Source organism: Adelges cooleyi, unplaced genomic scaffold (assembly GCF_023614345.1).
Source record: "Adelges cooleyi isolate 19-005CV unplaced genomic scaffold, UGA_ACOO_1.1 ACOO_flye_CR_arks_rails_tigmint_CR_PRNA_23, whole genome shotgun sequence".
NCBI lineage: Eukaryota > Metazoa > Arthropoda > Insecta > Hemiptera > Adelgidae > Adelges > Adelges cooleyi.
The window spans coordinates 4,550,450-4,567,723 of NW_026095893.1; the positions used below are offsets into that span (position 1 = coordinate 4,550,450).

The window sequence follows — 17,274 nt, forward strand, 5'->3', positions numbered from 1 at the left end:
AAACAAGATAGATGATTTATTTTTCTCGTAGGTTTTTTTTATTTATTTTGAATCACGTTTGTCAGTGACACGAGTCAGAAAAGTAGTAATATGTTTTCTTTACTCGCCTAGGTAACAACCATTGGGATCGAGTATTTTTATATTGTTTTGAACGAATTGAATTTAATTAAAAAATTTATTATTTTTTCACCTATAGTATTAAAATATAATACTGTAATAAAATACTAAAATAGTTTGAATACAGCTAACTTGACGGCATATTATTATATCATTTTTTTTAACTGACCTGTGTACTAAATCTAAATTTTTCCCTGCGAATTTAAGATGTTCATAAAATGTCAACTCACAATCAGTTATAATCGAGTACTCAACTTAAACCAATGCAATTGTAAACACGATGTTTTAATATTTATGAATTTTTCGCGTATTCATTCAATTTTTGATTTTTTCTTTACATATCAACTTAGTAGTAAAAACAAAAAAATCTTAGGGCAGACAAAGGGTAAACTGCTACAGCATAAGAAAAAATATTAAGTATAAAATTAAGAAAATAGTGTTTTAAAAACACCTACGGCGATCGAACTTAAGTAATTAAAAAATGGTGATTAAAAGAAGTAGAGTTGTAACACATTTCTAATAATTTGTTTGATGTAGATGTAATACGATTTTAAAGATAATTATTTATACAAGGCTGATAATAACGTGTCATTTTTTTATTATGAAAATACACACTAGTATTTTTATTAAGCATTATCGTTTAAAAGATATATATTATGTATAATATATTATGTACATACACTATTTTGTTTTGCAATACCCGTTATTTTGCTAGTGATTTATATTCTGCAGAGAGTATAATGAAAAAAAAAACAACAGCATAGTTTCTAACAGTTTTATCATAGCTCCCAAATTGTCTTCTTCGTTTTTATTTTCATCCTTAATTTATGATTCTAAAACACTTGCAAAGTATTTCCTATCCAATCTAAACACATCCACTAAGCCCGTATCGACAGTAAAAACGCGATTACAATACGCGGGTCTGCGTACAATAGGGGTTAAATCAATATTTTGTGCAAAATGAGTTATACACAGAAAAATGTAGAAGAAAAAATCTATTATTTGTGCTTAATATTTAAATCAAAGTGTAATTCATTAAATAATAATGAAAAATAAAGAAGTGTTTGTTAAGTTAAGTCACATTTTATCATTTAAGTGTATTTTCCGATGAACTGACTTAATTCTTTTAGAATTTACAATTAATATTGCAACAAGAATTTTGTCATTTTTATACTGACTAAAATCGTTTAAAACCATTATTTTAGTGATAAAAAGGGTAATGTCTATTTTCCGGCCATTTTACATTATGTTATGATGGGTGTTATAATAACAACACTGTAATCAAATTCATTAAAATGTGTTATCTATCTAATTTTGTTTTAAATTATTTTAATAAAATACTTTAATTATTAAAATGTCTTAACCCTTTTATTTAAAAACAGAAAGAGTTTTTTTCAAATCTTATAACAGTTATTTTGTTATTTATTTTTGTGAATTTAAATTTATACAGGAAAGTGCAAAATAGTTTTTTTTTATTGTTTTATTTAAAAATATCTATCCTATCCTAATAATGCATGATCTAACGTGTTCTTCAAGAACTTTTTTTTCATTTCTTGAAAATTTTGTAGTTGTTTACTCAACCCCTTTTTACGGGCACCCACGATTATAATTAATGGTAAATGTCGCGGTTTTACCGATAGAAATGCGCAAGTTATAAAATAAATACGCAGGGTCTTATGTTGACAGATATTAAAATTGTTTGAAGTAATTACTTTTGATATAAAAAAATAATTATCATCGGTGCTTATTTAAACCACATCATTGTAAATGTAATTATTTGTTTTCAGCTTCTCGTTAAAGCTAAAATTCAGTTATTATTGTTTTAAAATTCAAACAATAACCAATGTTATATTATATTTAGTTATTAAACGAACGAGAGTGAATAAATTAATTCAGTCAATTAATTTATATATATATATGTATATTGTTTTATACATAATAAATATTTTAATGATCATTACTTTATTCATTAAAAATATCATTAATTTGTAAATTAAATGGTTATCATGATATTTTATACTTTGTAAGGCTTATAAAATATTCGCTTTTATTAAAATCACCGTTTTATTAATTGTCTACGGATTTGCATCAAAGCGTTATTGTTATTTACAGCTTTTTTTTAATCTTAAATGTGTAAGCAAAAAATCAATCAATTCAATTAAATTAGAATCTTTCCAAATTTTTCGTTAGTACATATTTTTTACCAATACAATAATGTTTGTAATACATTTTAAGCGACTACGAAAATATGTTTTGTGATTATTCTTCTGCTAATTAAGCCTATTGTAGTTGGAATGTATATAAAGAAAAAATCTATAAATTTCAACTTCAGTAATAATCACCGTATTGTTACTGCTTTTTTTTATCTAATCGCTATTATAATACATATATTTAAAACCGAATGATTATTAAATTTTGTAAGGAAAAATTAGCAACGATAGCTTATGCGATTGTGGATGTGTTGTTATTATTATTATTTACGACTATTCTCGGTCGGAATTATTCATTTATACCTGAAACACTTGTGATAAACCCTCAAAACAGCTATTAGCTTTGATGTAGCATCTGAGAACATTCCTTCTGTCTCCGTGTCACCGTTACCAAACATCGTTTTATCACACACGCTAGCATTAAAATGAGACATCATCTCCATTCACATGCACCCCATACGATGTAATTAGTTAATCTAACCAGCTTGAGGCTAAACAGAAAACTATAGAAATTCCATGTATGACGATAATTATTTAAAAGATTAACTTGTTTTTGTTAATAATAACTAAATATAATAGGATACTATACGGGGTGAAATGACTAACGTCGGTCCCACCCCCAGCTCGCGAAACCATGTAAAAAAAAAAAAAACTGGATACTATACAGTATACAAGGTATTAAATTATCACGTTAAATTTTACACAAAAAATACGTTTAAAGATTTGTTAAAATGTAACCCAATCTCGGGCCAAGTCACGATGTTTGAGGAACTAATTAATAACGGTTGAGTCATTAAACCCTTTAAAACACACGCTTTCTGATTTTATGTTTAAATAAACATTTACGAACAAAACTTTGTTAGATTCTCAGCTTAGATATACCTAAGTACCTAACATTTAATAACTATTGAAATTAATTGGTATTGCTATTGCCACATAACATCGTTGTTTATTCAAAAATTCCAATTCGAATATTATTTAAAATCGCATTTTTTTGAATGTAAATACTACTTTCTAATTCTTCTTACTACTTCTATTAATAATAATTGAATAATACACAACAATGAATTATTAGTTTGTGGTCAAATGCGTTAAATATTCATTAAACAATGATTTGGTAGGTATCTGTAATTTACCCAATAAATATAATATAATTATTAATCTAGCGTTATGAACGTTTTGTTTAAACTATAATGTACAAATGGACCGTGTCCGCCAAATTGACCTTTTATTAATATGCCAATTTTCCACCTAAAGTTGTATTTCGGTTTTCGACATTATGAATTAAAATGTGTTACCTAATACTTTTAAGAACCCTTTTGTTTAGTGCTTTAAATTCAATTTTTGTATTTTTTAAAAATATTTCAAATCAAGATTTTTTGTTAACCTAAAATTTTAATTTCACCGTTTTTTACAATGTAGGGAAATATTAAAGTGTAGTGTGATGGTGCTGTGGGCATATTCATGCTATTTTACAAACATTTTACAATTTTTTAAATTTTAACGATGTGAATAAATACACATCTAAAAATGATAGTAAATGGTGGAGGTGTTATGAAAAAAGGGTTAAAATTTTACGAAAAATTGTTATGGACTCGTTAAAATAGAAAATACGTAGGTGTCACCATAGTGCTGTCGTTAGTCATGCCTTAGACAGATAAATTATTAATTATGAATGTAAGTGTAAAGAAGTAGAAGATATTAGTTTGAGGCCCAAAAAGTTATGTTATAGGAAAACTTGTTTTTGGTGCAGAGTAGCGTGCATAATATTATTATGTCTTATATTATTTACCACGTCCAAAAAGTTAACTATACAAGGTGAGTCACTCGTGTACACGCTTATGCTCTACAGTGTGCCTGAACTAACTTTAAATTAACTAAAAGCACTTGAGTTTTGGTTTATCGGTTTGATTCAGGAAATAGTGTAAATATACATTTACAGCAAAATCGGTAGAGTTGTTTTCAAAAAAAAATATTTTTAAAGTTAAAAATCGTTTTCTTATTATTTTAATAAAATCTTCATAATTTAAGTGTCTTTTAATGTTTTTTTACATTCGAGTTATGGCCTTGAAAACGGAGTAAAAAACAATTTCTATATTTATATTGCAAGTATTTCATAGTAAATTTAATTTTCAGGACCCAGTCAAATTTTAAGTACAGGAATATAATACTAAACAAGCTTAAAAATCAAATTTTTAAGTATTATTTGTATATTTAGTAATGTAAATGAAAAGTTGTTTACTCGTTACATTTCTCTATATAAAATAAGATGCATAGAGTGTATTTGAAAAAAAATTTAAGTTTTAGCCATATAAAGTTGGCTCAGACACATAATGGCTCATGTACAGCTATCGTTTCAATTTTATAGATTCAGGTTCAGGTGTTCTTATTATTTATTATAAGTACTAAGTTTTAATTTATTTTAGCCAAAAATGGACTCGGTTATGACGATCGAAAATAATTTTAGTGTAAAATGCAAGCAACCATACAAATCGCAAGGCTATATATAGATAATAATTTTTTTTACTGCCGTCCATAATTACTACTACTGAAAGAAAGTCAATAGTAATTACTATTATTATCATACAAATCATCAAGGTCCTAAAATCAATTTCTGTTAATACATTAATCAATTTACATGGCCTTATTTAGTAGAGTGACTATGTGACCAAAAATAACTTGGCAAAAAAAGTTTAAAAAAAAAGTAAGATACAAATTTCGACGTGCTTATAGTGGCTATGGCGGCTTAAATTAAATAATAAATATTAATAATTTATTGAGTAGTAAAAAAAATGTCTGTTATTTATTGATTAATTAGTCGTGGATCGTTGCAGATTGATTAAATATTTAATGTGATAAGCCGCAAAAATTAGGAAAAAAAAACACACGAAAAAACCAAGCAGTATTTTCTTAAAAATAAAAATAAAATTTAACCTTTTGAATAGTATATTCTCAAGCCACGCTGTAAACAGAGTACCAGAATAATCTATTGAGTGCGAAGACCGTATAACTTGCCGCTTTCGGGTAATATACCTTGTTGCGCTTCGGAGTACCCAAGGATAAGGGAAGGGCGAGAGAGATCCCGAAATGGAATAACAGTATTCCTGTGTATATTAGTGTACGTGTGTGCGTGTATTTTATTTTTCTCCTATTCATTTATATACATAACTCTATAGCGTCCAGAGCCTTCCGTAGTTTAACAATAGATAGATGTACGGACTTACACTCACACATACACGTTTTGTATCCCCTCACTCTGTTTACTGGGTCAGAGAGATACTCCTCCTCGCTTCTGCACTTGGATCGATGAAACCCCTTTACCTCCCTTCCCCCTCCGGGTTCCACTCTCACCGTTCTTCTTCTGTTGAATACTATAGCGCGGTCAGGACTTCGGACCGTTTTATGTACAACAACTGGCAGCGGTTAGGGGTTCAAACCTTTTTTGTGCACCTATACTGCACCCAACACATTGTTTGATGGCCAAATATTCTATAATATTCGATGAATTTCTATTTTTGAACTTACAGTGAGAAATTATTTTTTTATGTTAACGATAAACCCTTCAGTTTCCATTTCCAACCGATCTGTTTGAAGTTGATTATATTAATACAAAATGTATATCTACGTGATATAATTATAATTTTTACTTAAGTTTCTAGACGGTATTAGGAATGCCGAAAACACTTGTTTTCACTCCATGTTGGTTTTTGATGTGGAGGTATATAAGCATTTTTATTTATACATTGAATAAAACGGCTTAATATAAAAGGTGTCACGCGTATAGAATTTAATTGAATATTAAAAAGGTTCCCGGACCTTTTTTTCCCATGGACTAAAAAAATTTAATTAATTTAGTTTGTAATTAATGTTTTTTTTTCTTTTTATTAACTATTTCCTTACCCCTCGTTCTCAAACCTGACGATCCACTCATGGTTCATTGTTGACTATCCGTCTACCAGACTTTAATATATATTTAAATGTATTCATTATGCTCTCTAGCACAAATAAAATAAATATTATTTTATGTTGTCTAATGATCCATAAAGAAAACAGATGTTCAGTAAAAATCTCTAATTATAACAATTTTTACTTGTTGTTCATTGTTTCTGAAAATATAAAATACAAATATTGACAAATATAAAATGTCCTGACGATTATAGCTTAAACAAATCTATATGGCATGGGTATTAGGTATTATACACAAGCATTCTATGAATTATAGGTAGAAGATATATTAATATCAAAGCAATTGTAAACAAAACAAGGATTGCGATTTGGGATAAAATTGAAGTTGACATTAATGCAAACGCCAATCATTTAGTGTTACAATATAATCCATTTAAAGATATAAAAAAATAATTAATCAAATGATTGAATAGTAATAATTTACTTAGCTGAGTAATTGAATAATTCTTTTTTATTTTTAATAGTAAATAATGTGTGCTATTCTATTAGAATAGGACATATTATTTAAACCACTACGTTGTCTATAAAAATACACTAAACAAATATTGATTAAATAATAGGAGGGAATTTATTATTTAACTTAGATGTTATTGTAGGAAATCAAATTTTCTCATTATTCATCTAGGAAACCATAGTTTACTAAAAATTAAATTCAAAAATGTTACACCTTAATTATTATTTCAACAATAAATTTTAGTTTAAAAAAATACTTTATTAATATGTATATAATTAAATGTAGCTGTTTTTAATTTGCAGATTATTTACTCACAATTAAAATCTTCGTCAAATACTGTGTTAGCGCAATTAGTTGAAAATTTGGCAAAATCAATAATGTGCTTAACTATACGTTGTTAACATTTTGTATAAAAGGCAAATACATTTTTATTGTAATCATTTAATTTCAGTTTTGCCATTGGTATAATACTACTGTATGAAAGCTAAACATGGCTCCAAATAAAGTGTACCTAGTTCTGGCTATCGCTATCTGTGTAAGTACAAATTATTTTAGACCTACTCATTTTTAAACAATTGTAACAGTGGCTATTATTTGAAAATATCTAGAACCGATAATTTTCTTAAAGCCTTAAACAAAAAAAAGCGTATTATTAAATTTTCTTATCTTATAAATATAATCCATTTTAAGTAAAAAACCACATATAATCAAAGGAAGGTTTATTAATTAAAATTTCCCATAAAAACATTTAGACTGTTTCTGGAAGGGACTTGTACTTATTCAAACGAGATGAAGTTGTAGGAGCATCCTCCCAAAACGATAATATTGCATCCAGTGGATTGATTAAAAGAGAAGCAATTACAGAAAAAGCATATGGAATGGCTTCTGAAGTACCCGCTGGATCAGTGACGAGGGACAAAATCATACAAGAAAAAATGACCAAGGCTAGTGGAATATCCAGTAGAGTAGTAAAAAGATGTTGTGTAAGTATAATATAGGTGTAGTATAATATTTCTAAAAGAGATTAAAACATCAGAACTAAAGCTCGTAATTAATTTATTTAAACACATTCTATAATTTAGGTTTTATAAATATAATGAGTTAAAATTCATAATATATATATTAACAATATATATATGATATCTTAACTATTTGTATATATTGTATTTTGTCAAGAACTAGGTAATTTAACAAAATGTTCTAGTAGTATTCAAGTCTTTTTATTCAAAGACCAAAGACTTTTTTTTATTTATTGTAGTTTAAAAAACCAGAAAGTTGGTGATTTCATACCGTTTTAATGTCTTGACTCTTGTAGAGTTATTTAAAAAAAAAACCTTAGTTTTGGTTAGCATACATTTTAGCATTACATTTTGTATGTAAAAGTTATACAAATTAAATACATTATAAAACCTATTTAAAAAAAAAAAAAATAATGCTAATAAATACAATGTGATAGAAAATAGTTGTATCTATGTTTCAGTGCCCAAAAAAGTGCGAATCTAAAGCGGAAAAAATGGTACATAACTTTATTAGTTATACATACAAGTATTAAAATAAATATTTATTTTAGAAACAGAAAAAAAAACAGTTAATAGTTTTTTAAACAAATTTGGTTTTTTTCTATACTTATTATCACGTTTGATCTAGGGCGGAAAGAAAGATAAAACTGGATCTGGAGAATCTAAAGGGCCAGGTTCGTCCGGGTAAGTTATACTTTAAAACGCTCATTGGTTTGAACATTTAAAATGTACTTACAAAATGACTAATCATTTTTTTTATACAGAGTGAACATGATGAAATAACTGGTTCTTTGGCATTCGACATTGAGTCCTCATCGGAGGTATGCCAAATTATAAAAAAATATATAAATTCTTTAAATAAAATTATATTGTCATGTTTAGAGCGGTCCCCGTAGTTTAGGCGGCGGTAAAGGAAAACCAGGTCAAGGAAAAGGCAATGGGTGTTCTGGTGGTGGCTCTAAAAAGCCAGGTCCTTGTAAGGTAAATAACAAATCGCGATGACTTTCCTTATGATTCAAGTATCCATTAATAGTTTTTTAAACAGATTTGGTTTTTTTCTATACTTATTATCACGTTTGATCTAGGGCGGAAAGAAAGATAAAACTGGATCTGGAGAATCTAAAGGGCCAGGTTCGTCCGGGGTAAGTTATACTTTAAAACGCTCATTGGTTTGAACATTTAAAATGTACTTACAAAATGACTAATCATATTTTTTTATACAGAGTGAACATGATGAAATAACTGGTTCTTTGGCATTCGACATTGAGTCCTCATCGGAGGTATGCCAAATTATAAAAAAATATATAAATTCTTTAAATAAAATTATATTGTCATGTTTAGAGCGGTCCCCGTAGTTTAGGCGGCGGTAAAGGAAAACCAGGTCAAGGAAAAGGCAATGGGTGTTCTGGTGGTGGCTCTAAAAAGCCAGGTCCTTGTAAGGTAAATAACAAATCGCGATGACTTTCCTTATGATTCAAGTATCCATTAATAGTTTTTTAAACAGATTTGGTTTTTTTCTATACTTATTATCACGTTTGATCTAGGGCGGAAAGAAAGATAAAACTGGATCTGGAGAATCTAAAGGGCCAGGTTCGTCCGGGGTAAGTTATACTTTAAAACGCTCATTGGTTTGAACATTTAAAATGTACTTACAAAATGACTAATCATATTTTTTTATACAGAGTGAACATGATGAAATAACTGGTTCTTTGGCATTCGACATTGAGTCCTCATCGGAGGTATGCCAAATTATAAAAAAATATATAAATTCTTTAAATAAAATTATATTGTCATGTTTAGAGCGGTCCCCGTAGTTTAGGCGGCGGTAAAGGAAAACCAGGTCAAGGAAAAGGCAATGGGTGTTCTGGTGGTGGCTCTAAAAAGCCAGGTCCTTGTAAGGTAAATAACAAATCGCGATGACTTTCCTTATGATTCAAGTATCCATTAATAGTTTTTTAAACAGATTTGGTTTTTTTCTATACTTATTATCACGTTTGATCTAGGGCGGAAAGAAAGATAAAACTGGATCTGGAGAATCTAAAGGGCCAGGTTCGTCCGGGGTAAGTTATACTTTAAAACGCTCATTGGTTTGAACATTTAAAATGTACTTACAAAATGACTAATCATATTTTTTTATACAGAGTGAACATGATGAAATAACTGGTTCTTTGGCATTCGACATTGAGTCCTCATCGGAGGTATGCCAAATTATAAAAAAATATATAAATTCTTTAAATAAAATTATATTGTCATGTTTAGAGCGGTCCCCGTAGTTTAGGCGGCGGTAAAGGAAAACCAGGTCAAGGAAAAGGCAATGGGTGTTCTGGTGGTGGCTCTAAAAAGCCAGGTCCTTGTAAGGTAAATAACAAATCGCGATGACTTTCCTTATGATTCAAGTATCCATTAATAGTTTTTTAAACAGATTTGGTTTTTTTCTATACTTATTATCACGTTTGATCTAGGGCGGAAAGAAAGATAAAACTGGATCTGGAGAATCTAAAGGGCCAGGTTCGTCCGGGGTAAGTTATACTTTAAAACGCTCATTGGTTTGAACATTTAAAATGTACTTACAAAATGACTAATCATATTTTTTTATACAGAGTGAACATGATGAAATAACTGGTTCTTTGGCATTCGACATTGAGTCCTCATCGGAGGTATGCCAAATTATAAAAAAATATATTAATTCTTTAAATAAAATTATATTGTCATGTTTAGAGCGGTCCCCGTAGTTTAGGCGGCGGTAAAGGAAAACCAGGTCAAGGAAAAGGCAATGGGTGTTCTGGTGGTGGCTCTAAAAAGCCAGGTCCTTGTAAGGTAAATAACAAATCGCGATGACTTTCCTTATGATTCAAGTATCCATTAATAGTTTTTTAAACAGATTTGGTTTTTTTCTATACTTATTATCACGTTTGATCTAGGGCGGAAAGAAAGATAAAACTGGATCTGGAGAATCTAAAGGGCCAGGTTCGTCCGGGGTAAGTTATACTTTAAAACGCTCATTGGTTTGAACATTTAAAATGTACTTACAAAATGACTAATCATATTTTTTTATACAGAGTGAACATGATGAAATAACTGGTTCTTTGGCATTCGACATTGAGTCCTCATCGGAGGTATGCCAAATTATAAAAAAATATATAAATTCTTTAAATAAAATTATATTGTCATGTTTAGAGCGGTCCCCGTAGTTTAGGCGGCGGTAAAGGAAAACCAGGTCAAGGAAAAGGCAATGGGTGTTCTGGTGGTGGCTCTAAAAAGCCAGGTCCTTGTAAGGTAAATAACAAATCGCGATGACTTTCCTTATGATTCAAGTATCCATTAATAGTTTTTTAAACAGATTTGGTTTTTTTCTATACTTATTATCACGTTTGATCTAGGGCGGAAAGAAAGATAAAACTGGATCTGGAGAATCTAAAGGGCCAGGTTCGTCCGGGGTAAGTTATACTTTAAAACGCTCATTGGTTTGAACATTTAAAATGTACTTACAAAATGACTAATCATATTTTTTTATACAGAGTGAACATGATGAAATAACTGGTTCTTTGGCATTCGACATTGAGTCCTCATCGGAGGTATGCCAAATTATAAAAAAATATATAAATTCTTTAAATAAAATTATATTGTCATGTTTAGAGCGGTCCCCGTAGTTTAGGCGGCGGTAAAGGAAAACCAGGTCAAGGAAAAGGCAATGGGTGTTCTGGTGGTGGCTCTAAAAAGCCAGGTCCTTGTAAGGTAAATAACAAATCGCGATGACTTTCCTTATGATTCAAGTATCCATTAATAGTTTTTTAAACAGATTTGGTTTTTTTCTATACTTATTATCACGTTTGATCTAGGGCGGAAAGAAAGATAAAACTGGATCTGGAGAATCTAAAGGGCCAGGTTCGTCCGGGGTAAGTTATACTTTAAAACGCTCATTGGTTTGAACATTTAAAATGTACTTACAAAATGACTAATCATATTTTTTTATACAGAGTGAACATGATGAAATAACTGGTTCTTTGGCATTCGACATTGAGTCCTCATCGGAGGTATGCCAAATTATAAAAAAATATATAAATTCTTTAAATAAAATTATATTGTCATGTTTAGAGCGGTCCCCGTAGTTTAGGCGGCGGTAAAGGAAAACCAGGTCAAGGAAAAGGCAATGGGTGTTCTGGTGGTGGCTCTAAAAAGCCAGGTCCTTGTAAGGTAAATAACAAATCGCGATGACTTTCCTTATGATTCAAGTATCCATTAATAGTTTTTTAAACAGATTTGGTTTTTTTCTATACTTATTATCACGTTTGATCTAGGGCGGAAAGAAAGATAAAACTGGATCTGGAGAATCTAAAGGGCCAGGTTCGTCCGGGGTAAGTTATACTTTAAAACGCTCATTGGTTTGAACATTTAAAATGTACTTACAAAATGACTAATCATATTTTTTTATACAGAGTGAACATGATGAAATAACTGGTTCTTTGGCATTCGACATTGAGTCCTCATCGGAGGTATGCCAAATTATAAAAAAATATATTAATTCTTTAAATAAAATTATATTGTCATGTTTAGAGCGGTCCCCGTAGTTTAGGCGGCGGTAAAGGAAAACCAGGTCAAGGAAAAGGCAATGGGTGTTCTGGTGGTGGCTCTAAAAAGCCAGGTCCTTGTAAGGTAAATAACAAATCGCGATGACTTTCCTTATGATTCAAGTATCCATTAATAGTTTTTTAAACAGATTTGGTTTTTTTCTATACTTATTATCACGTTTGATCTAGGGCGGAAAGAAAGATAAAACTGGATCTGGAGAATCTAAAGGGCCAGGTTCGTCCGGGGTAAGTTATACTTTAAAACGCTCATTGGTTTGAACATTTAAAATGTACTTACAAAATGACTAATCATATTTTTTTATACAGAGTGAACATGATGAAATAACTGGTTCTTTGGCATTCGACATTGAGTCCTCATCGGAGGTATGCCAAATTATAAAAAAATATATAAATTCTTTAAATAAAATTATATTGTCATGTTTAGAGCGGTCCCCGTAGTTTAGGCGGCGGTAAAGGAAAACCAGGTCAAGGAAAAGGCAATGGGTGTTCTGGTGGTGGCTCTAAAAAGCCAGGTCCTTGTAAGGTAAATAACAAATCGCGATGACTTTCCTTATGATTCAAGTATCCATTAATAGTTTTTTAAACAGATTTGGTTTTTTTCTATACTTATTATCACGTTTGATCTAGGGCGGAAAGAAAGATAAAACTGGATCTGGAGAATCTAAAGGGCCAGGTTCGTCCGGGGTAAGTTATACTTTAAAACGCTCATTGGTTTGAACATTTAAAATGTACTTACAAAATGACTAATCATATTTTTTTATACAGAGTGAACATGATGAAATAACTGGTTCTTTGGCATTCGACATTGAGTCCTCATCGGAGGTATGCCAAATTATAAAAAAATATATAAATTCTTTAAATAAAATTATATTGTCATGTTTAGAGCGGTCCCCGTAGTTTAGGCGGCGGTAAAGGAAAACCAGGTCAAGGAAAAGGCAATGGGTGTTCTGGTGGTGGCTCTAAAAAGCCAGGTCCTTGTAAGGTAAATAACAAATCGCGATGACTTTCCTTATGATTCAAGTATCCATTAATAGTTTTTTAAACAGATTTGGTTTTTTTCTATACTTATTATCACGTTTGATCTAGGGCGGAAAGAAAGATAAAACTGGATCTGGAGAATCTAAAGGGCCAGGTTCGTCCGGGGTAAGTTATACTTTAAAACGCTCATTGGTTTGAACATTTAAAATGTACTTACAAAATGACTAATCATATTTTTTTATACAGAGTGAACATGATGAAATAACTGGTTCTTTGGCATTCGACATTGAGTCCTCATCGGAGGTATGCCAAATTATAAAAAAATATATTAATTCTTTAAATAAAATTATATTGTCATGTTTAGAGCGGTCCCCGTAGTTTAGGCGGCGGTAAAGGAAAACCAGGTCAAGGAAAAGGCAATGGGTGTTCTGGTGGTGGCTCTAAAAAGCCAGGTCCTTGTAAGGTAAATAACAAATCGCGATGACTTTCCTTATGATTCAAGTATCCATTAATAGTTTTTTAAACAGATTTGGTTTTTTTCTATACTTATTATCACGTTTGATCTAGGGCGGAAAGAAAGATAAAACTGGATCTGGAGAATCTAAAGGGCCAGGTTCGTCCGGGGTAAGTTATACTTTAAAACGCTCATTGGTTTGAACATTTAAAATGTACTTACAAAATGACTAATCATATTTTTTTATACAGAGTGAACATGATGAAATAACTGGTTCTTTGGCATTCGACATTGAGTCCTCATCGGAGGTATGCCAAATTATAAAAAAATATATAAATTCTTTAAATAAAATTATATTGTCATGTTTAGAGCGGTCCCCGTAGTTTAGGCGGCGGTAAAGGAAAACCAGGTCAAGGAAAAGGCAATGGGTGTTCTGGTGGTGGCTCTAAAAAGCCAGGTCCTTGTAAGGTAAATAACAAATCGCGATGACTTTCCTTATGATTCAAGTATCCATTAATAGTTTTTTAAACAGATTTGGTTTTTTTCTATACTTATTATCACGTTTGATCTAGGGCGGAAAGAAAGATAAAACTGGATCTGGAGAATCTAAAGGGCCAGGTTCGTCCGGGGTAAGTTATACTTTAAAACGCTCATTGGTTTGAACATTTAAAATGTACTTACAAAATGACTAATCATATTTTTTTATACAGAGTGAACATGATGAAATAACTGGTTCTTTGGCATTCGACATTGAGTCCTCATCGGAGGTATGCCAAATTATAAAAAAATATATAAATTCTTTAAATAAAATTATATTGTCATGTTTAGAGCGGTCCCCGTAGTTTAGGCGGCGGTAAAGGAAAACCAGGTCAAGGAAAAGGCAATGGGTGTTCTGGTGGTGGCTCTAAAAAGCCAGGTCCTTGTAAGGTAAATAACAAATCGCGATGACTTTCCTTATGATTCAAGTATCCATTAATAGTTTTTTAAACAGATTTGGTTTTTTTCTATACTTATTATCACGTTTGATCTAGGGCGGAAAGAAAGATAAAACTGGATCTGGAGAATCTAAAGGGCCAGGTTCGTCCGGGGTAAGTTATACTTTAAAACGCTCATTGGTTTGAACATTTAAAATGTACTTACAAAATGACTAATCATATTTTTTTATACAGAGTGAACATGATGAAATAACTGGTTCTTTGGCATTCGACATTGAGTCCTCATCGGAGGTATGCCAAATTATAAAAAAATATATAAATTCTTTAAATAAAATTATATTGTCATGTTTAGAGCGGTCCCCGTAGTTTAGGCGGCGGTAAAGGAAAACCAGGTCAAGGAAAAGGCAATGGGTGTTCTGGTGGTGGCTCTAAAAAGCCAGGTCCTTGTAAGGTAAATAACAAATCGCGATGACTTTCCTTATGATTCAAGTATCCATTAATAGTTTTTTAAACAGATTTGGTTTTTTTCTATACTTATTATCACGTTTGATCTAGGGCGGAAAGAAAGATAAAACTGGATCTGGAGAATCTAAAGGGCCAGGTTCGTCCGGGGTAAGTTATACTTTAAAACGCTCATTGGTTTGAACATTTAAAATGTACTTACAAAATGACTAATCATATTTTTTTATACAGAGTGAACATGATGAAATAACTGGTTCTTTGGCATTCGACATTGAGTCCTCATCGGAGGTATGCCAAATTATAAAAAAATATATAAATTCTTTAAATAAAATTATATTGTCATGTTTAGAGCGGTCCCCGTAGTTTAGGCGGCGGTAAAGGAAAACCAGGTCAAGGAAAAGGCAATGGGTGTTCTGGTGGTGGCTCTAAAAAGCCAGGTCCTTGTAAGGTAAATAACAAATCGCGATGACTTTCCTTATGATTCAAGTATCCATTAATAGTTTTTTAAACAGATTTGGTTTTTTTTCTATACTTATTATCACGTTTGATCTAGGGCGGAAAGAAAGATAAAACTGGATCTGGAGAATCTAAAGGGCCAGGTTCGTCCGGGGTAAGTTATACTTTAAAACGCTCATTGGTTTGAACATTTAAAATGTACTTACAAAATGACTAATCATATTTTTTTATACAGAGTGAACATGATGAAATAACTGGTTCTTTGGCATTCGACATTGAGTCCTCATCGGAGGTATGCCAAATTATAAAAAAATATATAAATTCTTTAAATAAAATTATATTGTCATGTTTAGAGCGGTCCCCGTAGTTTAGGCGGCGGTAAAGGAAAACCAGGTCAAGGAAAAGGCAATGGGTGTTCTGGTGGTGGCTCTAAAAAGCCAGGTCCTTGTAAGGTAAATAACAAATCGCGATGACTTTCCTTATGATTCAAGTATCCATTAATAGTTTTTCAAACGGATCTTGTTTTATTAACGTAGGATTATTATTATTATTTAAATTTTTATTTAGATATAAGTTATTTATAATTTGTTGTTGATGTTTCTGGGTTGACAATTATATTATATATGAGTTATGAGTATAGTCGTAGCAATGGAACTGTTAATTTTACCTGGAAGATGTACTTGATATATTGATTAATTTTGGTTTAATGATTTTTTAGCACATTTAACTTGAACACACTTATCAAACTTTTTTTTTAGCAATATTCCAAAACGAAAGAGATTGACATTGAACGCAGATGTTCAAATGAGATGGGAAAAGAGGCTTCCAAATGTTTATGTCAATGTTGATAATCAATAATTATGTATATCTTATAGTATGCTTATGATACAGTATTAGTTGGATTATAAAAACGCAATAAACATTTTTGCATATTTGTTTTTTTTTTTTGTTATTTATTAGTTCTTGTTCATATTATGTGGGATTTATTGTTATCATACTAATGAGTAGTATGCTTTGAACTATATGTTATAGAATTAACTTACATAAATAAACTATAGACTTTTTACCTTGTTACCAATTTTTTTATGTTTGGAAAAGAAATTGTCTATATTTAATGGAACCGACTAAAATCCTCTTGTTGTAGACTCCCTTGTGCTTGAATAGGCTGTCTAAAGTAAACCATTTTACCGTATATTCATGCATAAATATTACATAAAAAGCAGTGTATGATTTTTCCAATTCTTTTTAAAGCGTCCTCTTAAAAAGGATTGTTTTAGTGTTTTGAAATTATCATACGTTCTTTTTAACTCTTTCGTTCTTGGGTTTTTTTTTTCGAAAAAAAAATCAACAATTTTTTTACGTATTGGTCTGATATTGATTATCATTATAGTTATATCGATTTTTTTATCATGAATCTATACTAGAAGTTGTGTTTTAAGACATTTTTGATAATTATAGTACGTTTTTAATATTTTATTCGATTTTCAAAGGTAAATCGTCGTACGAGGATGTCAGTAACAAAAGGGTTAAGTTACTTTAACTTTTAATACAATTATGCAATAACAGATAAAATTAATTAAATTATAGATAATGACGTTACATTGGCATGTCGTGTAGTAGAGACTCTAAATGTG

The 17,274-nt window shown here is 30.5% G+C and overlaps 2 protein-coding genes across 51 annotated transcripts in view; one reads left to right on the forward strand and one right to left on the reverse strand.

Moving 5' to 3' along the window:
• The window catches only part of LOC126836103 (acetylcholine receptor subunit alpha-type acr-16-like), a 90,508-nt gene that overhangs the window by 33,507 nt on the left and 39,727 nt on the right, over positions 1–17,274 (reverse strand). The gene's annotated exons all lie outside the window — the stretch shown is intronic.
• On the forward strand, positions 7,195–16,707 carry LOC126836113 (uncharacterized). Of its 48 annotated transcripts, none has more exons than XR_007685279.1 (5): positions 7,195–7,282; positions 7,500–7,730; positions 8,228–8,263; positions 8,990–9,206; positions 16,399–16,707. XR_007685279.1 is itself a non-coding variant. In XM_050569181.1 (4 exons), the coding sequence occupies exons 1-4, from the start codon at positions 7,238–7,240 to the stop codon at positions 15,825–15,827; spliced, it is 402 nt and encodes a 133-aa protein (XP_050425138.1). In that variant the 5' UTR covers positions 7,195–7,237; the 3' UTR covers positions 15,828–15,842. The 48 variants fall into 48 exon arrangements, 32 of the variants coding, with proteins under 32 accessions (XP_050425138.1, XP_050425137.1, XP_050425136.1 ...); XR_007685280.1 differs by lacking the exon at positions 8,990–9,206 and adding an exon at positions 9,449–9,665; XR_007685281.1 differs by lacking the exon at positions 8,990–9,206 and adding an exon at positions 9,908–10,124.

What these genes read in the sequence shown, in the direction of transcription:
- LOC126836113 (XM_050569181.1), top strand. Translation starts at nt 7,238, where the DNA reads ATGGCTCCAAATAAAGTGTACCTAGTTCTGGCTATCGCTATCTGT. An exon ending in GAGTAGTAAAAAGATGTTGT is followed by an intron (nt 7,731 to 8,227) that starts GTAAGTATAATA and finishes TCTATGTTTCAG; the next exon opens with TGCCCAAAAAAGTGCGAATC. An exon ending in AATCTAAAGCGGAAAAAATG is followed by an intron (nt 8,264 to 15,737) that starts GTACATAACTTT and finishes CGTTTGATCTAG; the next exon opens with GGCGGAAAGAAAGATAAAAC.